The sequence below is a fragment of the Rhyacophila brunnea genome, unplaced genomic scaffold (assembly GCF_057557595.1).
Source record: "Rhyacophila brunnea isolate RB1 unplaced genomic scaffold, BYU_Rbru_1.0 scaffold_23, whole genome shotgun sequence".
In the NCBI taxonomy this organism is placed as follows: Eukaryota; Metazoa; Arthropoda; class Insecta; order Trichoptera; family Rhyacophilidae; genus Rhyacophila; species Rhyacophila brunnea.
In genome coordinates this window covers 2,136,972-2,149,153 of record NW_028232893.1, presented here as the reverse complement: position 1 = coordinate 2,149,153, position 12,182 = coordinate 2,136,972, and the positions used below count along the sequence as shown (strand labels likewise).

Below are 12,182 nucleotides of genomic sequence, written 5' to 3'. Positions count from 1 at the left end.
TCTCCTACCCTTTAATCCTCAGCCCCCGAATTATTTATTTGAAAAACTATATTTTCCACTATACACATATAAATAGGGCCGTTAAAATATAATAGAATATTTTTTTCGAAATACACAGGTAGGTACATAATACTATTCTAACCTCAAAAACTTTTTCATTGCTTCAATCGAATACAACAAAGCATTCGTCATTATTTAAAGCTTAATATTTCTTATCCGTTTACAATACTATCCGATTATTATTAATTGATTTCAATGAATGAATATAATATATATATAATTTGAAACTTCTAGCATACAATATGAATATACATCATACAAAGGGTAACTGCAATACCAATGAAAAGGTCAATAAATACACAGGATATATATATTATATATAGTTATTGATTGAATACCCAAATAAATATTCAATATCTAATTTAATTAACATCGTGTGACATAGGTTTGTTCCGGCAAGCGTAGTTGACAGTTTGCTGGAATATTAAAATGGTCAGAACATCAGTAATCGGTTCATGCATCAATTATTTTAAGATGATTCCAAATCTTGCCAGTGGAGAAATTGTTTTAAAACCATTGTAATGGAGTTCTACTGTGTAGGTAAACATCACCAATTCGATTAATATGGATTTTTTAAACTCAAATTACACATGACAGATTCTCAAGCCTATCATCTGCACCGATTGTCTCCGATCATGAAATTTCATTTCGGATCGTTGCGCAGAGTGTGGTCAGAATAGAATAATTAATATTTTTTGCACATGACTCAATCGACAATTGGTTAGTTAGCCGGTTCGACGATTACCAAGAACATACGGTAATCGTTGACCCAATTGTCATCGATCATCGATTCGAGTCATGACTGAAAAATAGAAATTATTATATCTTGATCACAACTCCAGTGAACAATACAAAGTGATAAAGGAGACAATCATGGCAGACGAAATACGTGAGATTTGTCAGTATAATTCGGCTTTAATTAAATAATTAGTAATCCTTTTTAATATTTACATTCTATGAGAAAATCGAATTTTAAAGATTCGAATCGATTGTGAAATGGACGTACACATTATGTACGGCATAATATCTTCTAAAAATACCATAATTGGACATACAATATTTGTGCATCATAAAAGGAAGATGCAGTTGGGCGTTTTGTGTATAACTAGGGGCCGGATTTATATGCTAGTGCATGTTTTGTTAGGGTGTATGCACAGATACGAGAGTTGCACAGAATTCCGTTTTGAAAGACACAAAATCAAAAAAATAAATTTTATTGTGCATATAAATGCATATTTGAGACATTAGTGCATATTTCATAAATAAATGCTTAGGGCTTTAGCATTTATAATTTAATTTTTTTTAAATCATTTTATCGAAATATAACTAAATTAGGTATGTAGATAGTTTAGATGCACTTTAATGGCATCCGAGAAAGTCAACTCGGGCACCTTTATTTAAATTTTGAATCACCTCTGTGGACGTTGAGAGGTCGTTTTCCGCATATAAACAAAATACTGACAGATTTGCGGAACAATTAAATGTCTAAGCACACTGTAAAAAGATATTTTAACTTATTTTTCGGACAAAAAAACAGCAAATAATATTTAGGAATACCTAGTTAAGTGTGTCGTTTTTGTTTTTTTAAGTGGTGTTTAGTTTACATTGCATTTCTTATTCAATTATTCTTAGTTAAACAAACTTTTTGAAAATTGTAATTGATTAACTTTATATTGATTTTTTGTGTTTTTTTGTTATTGTATAATATTGATTAAAATTATTAATTTGTTATTCAATTTTACATCAGTAATATTGGGTGAAGTTAGTATTTACAATTTTTAATTGCATATTTCTTCGGTTTTAGTGCATATTTTAATGATTTTAAGTGCATACGTGGATGCATAAAATCATGTTTTTTGTTGCATATAAATTCGCTCCCTAATAATAACTCAATTTCAGAAAAAAAGCTGGATACAAACATATGTATGTGCATCAAGTCATTCATAAAAACATTAGCAGCTGTATGCTCCTGCCATGTTAAAGAATATAGGATAAGCATGCAAGGGGACAATAAAATTGACAAAAACTCTCAATAACCTAAATCAATATAGTGAATGTTTAAAATTGTTGTATTTTACAAACCATCAAGAAACCGTCATTAGTAATAATTGATGAATGTCATATTGTCTTGCGGGAACAAACCTTATTTATACATATTGAAAAACTGCAAGGGAATAATAAAATTAGTAACACTCGAGAATGTGAAACGATTACATTAATAACACGTACTTCTCAACTAAGATGAGAAACATAGTCGGGACATGTAATACGACTACAAAATTAAGACACTTTTTGAATTGTTCACAAGGCGGGCCACCGACGGGGGGGGGGAAATGGCGATCCGTTGTTGGCAACACGCTAGCTCGTATGCGGTGACATTTTGAGGGTAATACACGTTATCTACAATCGATGGAAGTTTGTCGTTAAAGTCTATTTATTCGATGTTCAATTTTAAATTATTACATGTTAAAAAAAATAATGGAATGATCAATTCGGATCAGTCATTTGCCGAGCACTCGATGAATACAGGCAACACCTTTGATATTTTTCACAGTTGGAAGCCATTGCGTGAAGATGACAACTAGCAACCCTTACTGTGAGAAACAATCGCCATCACACATGGTTTTTTCGTTTATTGGATAAACCAATGAATATGATAAAATATACATCAGTCTATTTCAATCAAGATGATGCCATAAGCCCTGACCGAATTTAAATCAGTAATAGTCTATAAAGGTGGACAAAGTATGAGGACTGATCATTTAGTATCCGACCATTGTTTTTCCCGCAGAAACAAATGAAGCACGACGGTCTCCTCTGTTGGAGAGGTAGAGGGTACCTTTACCCGCCACAGAGAGTGTCAGTTGCTGGTAGTCCGCCTACGAGTGAGGGTGTTCAGAACCCAGGAGATGGAAAGACTTAAGCATTTATATTGCAACAAGCTTGGTGATACTCAATCGGCATTGAGAAGATTCAGCAGTTTCGGCGATGATACCATGAGCAATATTCAAATTAAAGAGTAATAAGATCGGTACAAAGATGGTTGTACGTCCATTTACCCATGTGGTTTTGACTGTTTTCTTGATGCTCATTGGGTGGTGCATCGCAATGTACGCACTGCATGGCCAATAACATGAAAATCTGTGGGTCCTTTGTTGTCTTTGTGATGCCGTGCGACTCTGTGGGCAGCGGGAACTTGGCAACTGCATCATGACAACGCACCAACTCATTCATTGCATCTGACTCAGACTTTCTTAGCTAAACACAGTCAGCAGTCTTGCGGTCCTCAAGCTCCCGACCACTTTTCTGACATGGTTCCTTATGATTTTTAGCTATTAACTCTAAGCTGAAAATGCTGCTGAAAGGGACCCGATTTGAGTCACGAGAAGACATTATGCAGAAAGCAACGGTCCAGCTGTACTCCAACAATGGCAGGACAGCTGGGAGAAGTGTATGCAATCCAAAGAAAACTATTTTAAAGGGAATTAAGGTTTCAGTCCTCTACATGAGTAATTGTACATTTCCCGGAATCGGAATTATTTTTAACTAACCTCGTAGTGCATAGGCCCTCGAAGAAACCTCAATAGTCAATGCCCATCATACGAATGAATCCAACATTTTACGAATATTTCATACAAAATTTTACATAAAAAAATATATGCATTGGCAGAGGAAGTAACCTCCGATCTGCGGATCGCATATATTTTCTGTCTAGACAATAATAATGATCACCGAATACAGCAGCGTGTCTCCAACACCTCAACCCTCAGAGCAGTGGCGGCCCGCCCCCGAGTAGCGCGCACCACCCCTCCCCGGTACAGAGTCACCGCACCCACTTCATCGGTACATGTTCCACAATCAGAAATGATGCGATAGGGGCGCCCTCCGGTGGTGCGAGAGCCTGGATCCCGGCAGCGAGTGATAACCCATGTTGGTGGAAGACATTCCCATCATGGCCAGGGGAGACAGGCCCGACGAGGAGACGTTCTCGTGACTCATGCCGAGGTAGCGGGACGCGCTCTGCAGGTTCGTCCGCCCCCGAGACATCATGTTCAAGTCGGCTTGCCGGTTCGCGTCTCTCATTATATTCACTGTTTTTTTATAAATACACACTGTACATTTCTTACACTACATATTATTTTTTTTAATACTGCATAGACCCGAGTATAAAGGGGCATTTTATTTTGCCAATAAGACAGAAAAAATCACTTGGTAATCACGACACATAAAAATTCTTTTACGATAAGCTTGACAGTATATTGACATATAATAATAGTGTGAGTTTGCTACAAATGAATCTGCAATGCAAAATAGCTCGCAGTTAATTTAAGATTGGTCCTAGTTTGGTTACGATTTGGAGTTGATAGAAGAATTTAGATTAAGGAGCCGTGTTTCCAGCATATAACGTACAGTAGGACAACGATTTTATTATTATCAAATTAACTATGAAAGGTTATACCATCGTGTTGCTTCTCAGTACGACTACCAAATTTAAACACAATATTGTTAACCATATTATGTATGTTCTATTAAAATAACTAAAAATAATTACCACTAACTTTATATTTAACACAAAAACAATAAATTTCAGCAACACGTGCTCGCAGTTTTTAAATGCATGTAATCAGCCAAATCAATTTTTTCCGGCGACGTTTTCAAATGTTTAAAATTCAGCCGTAGAAATTCTATCCTACAGTAACGCATAGAGTGGAGATATAAGCGTGCCGAATGCTTACTCCCTCGTACTTATGGTTCGTTATTGTTCAGGCCTTGACTTTACCTTATATTCGGGTTTATACAGTAACTTATAAAGATACATATCAGGTAGCAAAATTTTGCATTAAGCTTTCTTTCCATCGGCAAAAAATCTTTTATCACATCGTTCATGTTACAGTTAAAATTCTAAACAATCAGCAGTTATACGTTGAATTTATTATAATAGATGGTATGGAGAAGGGAACACTGACCTCTGCTCTGATGATAACCGCCGCCTCCGCCGCCCCCGCCTCCCGTCCAGCCGGAGTAGTGAGCGGCTTTCTGCTTGCCGTGCTCCTCTGCGATCTTCACGCAGAGGGGTTCGCTGCCGCCCTCCGGGATCACGTTGTTGAGGGCGCTTATCGCCTCCTGGGCTTCTTCTCTCTTGTCGTACCTGCAAAAAATTACAACAATAACTATATTATCCTCAAGACGTCCGCGTTCCGCAGTTCATTCTATTCTCTGCAATCCTCCTACGATTCAGAATTCCAATTACTCACATATCCTGGGCGACGCTATCTAAGCCGACTCTAACATCAAAACTCGTTTCACCTAAAACGTGTTGAATACGTCCATGTGATATCATCGTTATTCTTAAAACACACGTTGTCAAATGGAGCTCCGCAGATTGGTCAAATGCCACTGTTTCGTTTGAAAAAAACATCTGCTGTTGCAATCGACAAGTTGCATCCTTCTCGGGCTCCAAATCGAAGAGCCGATATCACATACAAACACCTACGAATTGGTCATTCATACACCGGCTCGCCGATCACCGCATTCAAATATCTATGCGTTTCGAAGGCTACGAGCGACTGTCGCTAGGTAGATGTGTGCGGTGCGGTCTTCACAAGCAACACTGGATCTCAGTTCTCGTAAGGTTTGGTTTATGGCTGTGCGGCACACGAAACGAGTTTTGGTGAGAGAGACGGCTAACCACTGCAATTTTCACCCAGTCCGCCCAGCCAGCTTCACATCGAAAACATGGTCAGCCCAGGTTTCTTCATTGAACATGACCGTCCCATGTTAGTGAATCATTTTAACGGTTTGGATTATTCAAATATATTTATTTTACATATTATACCTCATGAACATGACAAATTACAAATTCAAAGCGTTCACAATAATATAATTAGTAAAGAAAAATAAGTGTCAACAATATTTGAATAAAAGACAGAAGTAATGGAGATCCTATTTTTATAACTTATAAAACAACATCCACCTAAACTCACCTCATGTAAGTGAAATAAATCAAAATCCGAAGCGATCTGATTGACCACAGTTATTGCCTTCCTAATTAATTATTAATATTACCAATGACAGGTTAGTTCTGCACCTTGGGAGAACAAGCAACGGATGCTCCCAATTTCTAAGAAAGTTATCAGCAACACATTGGTCAATACTACCAAGAATTGCAGAGTTTCCATTTACACTGCGTATAAGTTGGAAAAAATATATAAAAACTGAAGTATGTAACCATACGTAACACGAGAAAGTCAGTCGGATAGTATCCATACATCCTCAAGTAAAGAAACTCAAAAATATCCACCATAAGGCCGTACTTCAACTGATGCGAGGCCCAGACAATAGACCCACTCACAAGCCCGCTTCTAACTAAGGAATTCCTGATAGACTCCACGCATCATGCAACATATTCATTCTTGGCTCGACACTCCTTCTCGACCATTAAACATGAAGCGCTTGGTCCATGCTTATTCATTCATACGTTATATGGATAAAGATTATCTCAAAAGCGATAGACTCACCGTACAAAGGCGACCCCTCGCGAGATGCCAGACACCTTGTCCCTGAGGATATGCTTCTGAACGATGCGGCCATACTTCCCGAAGATCACCTCCAGTCGGTGATCGGTCACGTCGCGTGGCAGGTTTGTTACATAGAGGTTGGTTTCTTTAATGTCGTCGCCCGAGGGACGGGCGTATGAAACCTGAAACAGAAACACATTTAGAAATGCGTTCATAAACCTAGCAGTACACTCAACTACGTTATTTCTTGAGAATGGCTTCTGCAACGAAGCCAAAATGTTCAGGAATGAAGGAGCAAGAATGCACAGTGACAGCCCAGAAACCAAATAGAATAATAACCAACAGTTAATTCAAGAAATTAATTAAAACATCTATGCTGTAAGCTGTTATAATAAAAATTAAATAATCTAATACTGCTAAAAGATGTTTTAGATAACACATTAGTTTCTTATTAAAACACCGTTTTGTTGATTTTTAAACGATTCAACTGTGATTTGTGCAGTACCGAAATTACTTTAAGTTGAATCGATCATAATCAGAGATATGCCATTTTTTAAATCGTGTTTCTATTATTATTAATTATTGTAGGTACCTTTAGTCTTTTGTTTTGAACTGAGAGGCCGTTCAGTGAAGTGATGGCGGCTGCTGCGTCGTTTTCTCTGACGAAATTCACGAAACCGAATCCGTAACTGTATCCACTCTGAAAAAGGCAAAACAATAGTCCCATTAGTACTAGTATCAAAAATGGCGACACTAGACACCAACACAAATTTTGTCATTAACAGCGAACCAAACGAACGTGTGGCCCATTATAAATATATATCATTATAAATGAGAAATGTGATCAGTCTCAGGAAATAAAAACTAGAATTGAGATCACAAGGAGCGCCTTTCTCAAAATGAGACGCCTCCTTAGCAATCGAGATCTTAACCTAGGTCTGAGACTGCGTATGGTACGTTGTTATGTTTTCTCAATTCTTTTCTATGGTATGGAAGTATGGACGCTAAGCCAAGAGATGTCACGGAGACTTGAAGCTTTCGAGATGTGGCTATATAGACGCATCCTCAAAATTCCTTGGACTGACCGGGTGACAAATGTTGAAGTTCTAAATCGAATGGGGAAGGGCCGAGAAGTTCTACGTAGTATCAAAACCAGGAAACTACAGTACCTCGGCCACATTGTGAGAGGACAAAAATACAGCATTACCCAACTTGTCATTCAAGGAAAGATCAATGGGAAGCATAGCAGAGGATGGCGCCGCATTTCGTGGCTTAAGAACCTCCGTGATTGGTACGAGTCCAGTTCCACTGAACTGTTCCGGGTAGCAGACGACAAAAATAAGATCGCCTTGATGGTGGCCGACCTCCGCTAGGGGATGGCACAATAAGAAGAAGTACTTTCATGGTTATGCATTAACATTACACATGTACGTTAATATTAGGTGCTGTGAAGATATGAATGCGGATTCAAAATAATGATCGTAATAAGGTTGAGATTATTTTTCAACCGCATTCAGCATTTTTATCTGTTTACGAAAGAATGAAATGACTGAGATGTCTATGAGCAGGTTAGTTTACAAAGGCTCTATTGCTCTTCACATGCCACATCCATTACTAAATCAATGATCCCAGATTATCATGTATGAGTCACTTTTAACAAGATCACAAATATGAGAATATTTTTATTTTGCATTTAAATATAGATAAACATAAAAACCAAACATAATTTGAAAACACTTCAGGTATATTACAACTACTAAAAAATACAACGTCCAGTGGGACTCGCACCCGCATCCACTGGATTCGCGTCAATCTGCTTTACCAATATTCAATTATCGTTTTATTCTTCTTTTTATCTCTTTTCTTAATTTTAATTTAAAAAGATTTTTTCTAGTACTTTTTGTATATATCTGAGGTGTTCTCAAATTATGTATGTTCAATAAAGAATGTTACATTCTTAAATCTTGTGAATTATTTGTTGAATAAAGAAATAATTTATAAAAAGTAAATGAAGATATGGTTTAAAAATTATAAAAATACATACATAGTCTATACTAGAAGCGGTGAGGCATTTGTGATTAAAAAAATTATTAGACTATAAAAATGTGTCAGAACATCACCGCTAAAAAAATTTAGGAAATAAAACATCACTTTCACCACTCAAATCGAACATTTATCTATTCAACTAATCTAATATTATTAAAATTATCATTAAAAAAAATACGTAGATTAAAATTTCTGACCATTTTGTTTATGGTTCATATTATGAGTAATCTCCATTTGTCCATAATCGTTGTTGGGCTGTTAAAACATACGATGTGACAAAATTAAATTTTTACAAGAGACAAAAAACTGCTCTACAATACCACATTTTCACGTGATTTTTGTCAAAAGAAATCAAAAAGAATGTTCCCACATATTGATTGAAGTCAAACCGAACGTCGTAATGAAGATCCCGTCAACTGAATTTGATAGTTTATATGTCTGATATTTTAAGTGACAAACTAAGGAAAATATTGCTGAAAAGGCATAATTTATAAACACAAACAGTATATGAAAGTCGAGATAAGTTTGACACGCCAATGCAAGTTGTTATCACCTTGGTTATTTGCCTATGCAACCAGTTGACTTGGAAATTGAACGACTGAAAGTAAAAAGTACCTCAACTTGTTCAATTCAACTTGCAAGATGATCAACTTTGTTTAAATCTGGTTCCCACTTACCAAATGACGTTCAACTGTCATTTAGTGACACTGTTGAATGACAAAATTCACCACATAAGAACGCTGCATAACCAACAAAAATGAAGGTAGATTTTGAATGTTTGTGAATAACTTTTGATTTATTTAAATAACAGGATGTAGTAAAGGGCTTGCCATAATTGAGTGTTTGTATCGCGTAATGGCGCTTATGTACACACAAGTATGACTATGCATCAGGCCATAAGTGTTCATGTCTGCTTATACATGGGTGTAGATGGGTAACTTAATCATTGGAGTATTTCATATAAGCCGGAAAGAGACAAGAAACATCGCCACTTCCTCACCTTAAAGTCCTTCATAACACGGCAGCTCTCAAGCGGGCCAAACCCAACGAACATGGCGTACAAGTCCTTCTCTGTCATATTCTGCGGGAGGTAGTTAACGATCAAGTTAGTGCGCGAGTTGTCGGCCAGACCGCCGCCCATGCTGTCGGCGGCGCCGTCTGACAGGGCGCCCCCGTCCATGTAGAATCCCGCCATCGTGGGGTAAAGCTTTCCTCCGCTGGGGGCACTGCCCCTACGGTCCAGGTAAACGTTTCGCGGCTGCAAAAGTCAGATATTATGTTTGCTTGTTATGATTAACATAAATTGAGGGGCTTAGTATTAAATGAGTACAAGTGACTACAACTAAAATATATTTAGGAGCAGTTTTCACATCATCACATAGTTATTTGTGTGTGAAAAAGGATTCAAACTTGTAATAATTGCTTTCTATGAAAAGTTATAAGCATTTTTTTTGTAAAATTAGATTACACCCATTTATAAAAATTATATTATTTTCGTAGAAACACATTTAATGAATGTTTTTACCTGATTTGTACACCTTTAAGCACCAAGTAATAAACATATGGAAATGTCTATTCTTTATTAGCATAGTAATAATAGATCACTTGAGAATAACATGTCGTTGACAGAATGTTGAAAAGAGTTATGTAGAATTGACAATCAGATGTTTAACGTTGAAGTTGATTTATTCAACTTGGTTACATCTTAAGATGCACTTACTTCCTTCTAATCTACAGTTTCCCTAATCATCATTTTATAAAACACACAAATTCATAATTCAATCCTGACGAATTAGTGTCTTCTGCCAGAACAGTGACGATATAATATATTCACATAATCCGTTCACTCTAAATATCTAAGTTATTGACTTACTAACATTTGGCAGCAACCCCACAGTAGCATACTTTAATCTTGTATGTACCTATATTCAGTATGAAATAAAAAATAAATAATATTTATATTAAAATATGTTATGTGATCATTACATGATAATTTATATGAAAGATAGAGTATCATAATGACATAAATGTCTTTCTTGCATAGATACTCTGCATAGAATTCTTAATTTTAAACTTTTATGCAGCACAACTCAGCCCTTAATTACGAAACGAGTTGACTAAAATGAAACTAAAGTGAAGTGTTCGGTTATAACTTACGGGTGTGTAGTCGTAGGCGGCCGGTGAGAATCGGTGATCCCAGCTAGTGCTGCTTTTGTGGCAAGCGGTGGCAACAAAAAAAACAACCTCTTACAAATGGCTAACGCAACCGATCAATCGATTGATTCTTTACCTACTGAAAACATAACAACATACATTCGGTGAATGATCAGGCATACAAGACATATCAAGGTGCTTTCATGAATACCCGGGCTAGATTATCAATTGCAAGAGTGTGGGTGACTGGTTATTTGTGAGCACCGTATCCTACATGAGATTTAGACAAGTTGACAATCGAGAGATGAAACAGAGCATTGCATAACGTTGGTGTTTTGTAAAAAGGGCGAATCAACCATTTTGGAACATACAATATGTACCCCACTAGCTTTGTTGTGTAAAAACAGCGAATTTGTATCTCCACAGGAAAGTACTTAAAAAACGATAATCGACTAAAATTAAATTAATTAAAATTACGAATAAAAAGCGAATGTGACATATTAGGCCTTTTAAAATATTACATAATAATGCCTATTATAATGACAATATTCTTTCTAAGCTTTATTATAAACTTGTTAGATATTTATAATCATCCACAGGTAATAAACAAATAAATGTCAAAAGTTAAAAATTCTCCTCCTGTAAAATAACATTTTGGTTAATTCGCCCTTTTTACAAAACACTGACGATAAATTTGTATTCAACAGATTGACGACGAACACTACTTACTATCTTTTCAACGAAAGTTTAGATGTAGATTGTCAGTTCACGTCGATACAAGAATGAAATAAATGCGATAGTACGAATGATAACGTGTGATTATAATCGCGGATAATGATGTACTGGTGAGACTGAGATGATTTAATTCTATTAATGAAATGAGAAACTTAATTTGAGTGGAATAACGGATATACTAAGTCGAGTGAAGAACTCGTGACAATAGTAGTACGTCTCGTGACGGAATCGATGAGTTGAGTGAGGATTCATAGCAGTGGCGACCGGTGAGCTATTTTACTGGGAGTTCACTTGTTTTTAAAGTATGTTATTGTTCATTTGTATGAGAAATCCATTCTTGTTTTTCTGGAAACTTGTACGTATGCAGTCCGCCGTATCACACTTCACCGTGAAATGTTGTATCGGAAATATATGCCGTATATTAAAGACCGTCCAACCTCTTTGGGTCCTATAGTACTGACATAAAATTCATGTCTAAATAAAACACGGTTCTTGTCGGTTTATACTTTACAGGAAGCCAGCAGCAAACAATTTTTTTTAAATAACCGATATACTGGACTTTTTGTTAGGTTAGGTTAGGTTTAGAATTCATGAATTTTGCAAAAATCAGCTATGAAAATTGAATTAATATTCATATCGAATCTAATAAAATTGGATACTGTATAGTAT

The 12,182-nt window shown here is 36.3% G+C and overlaps 1 protein-coding gene across 4 annotated transcripts in view; it reads right to left on the bottom strand.

Annotated features, from left to right (window-relative positions):
- Window positions 1–12,182, bottom strand: part of LOC147069346 (sex-lethal homolog) — a 32,455-nt gene that overhangs the window by 18,465 nt on the left and 1,808 nt on the right. The window contains exons 2-6 of one of the 4 annotated variants that reach the window (XM_085950175.1): window positions 10,782–10,917; window positions 9,625–9,882; window positions 7,171–7,278; window positions 6,579–6,760; window positions 5,028–5,209 (exon numbers count right to left, since the gene is read on the bottom strand). In XM_085950175.1, the coding sequence (XP_085806301.1) occupies window positions 5,028–5,209; window positions 6,579–6,760; window positions 7,171–7,278; window positions 9,625–9,819 (667 nt within the window). In that variant the 5' untranslated portion in view covers window positions 9,820–9,882; window positions 10,782–10,917. The remainder of the gene's footprint in view (window positions 1–5,027; window positions 5,210–6,578; window positions 6,761–7,170; window positions 7,279–9,624; window positions 9,883–10,781; window positions 10,918–12,182) is intronic. The other 3 variants (XM_085950176.1, XM_085950174.1, XM_085950173.1) reach the window with 3 other exon arrangements.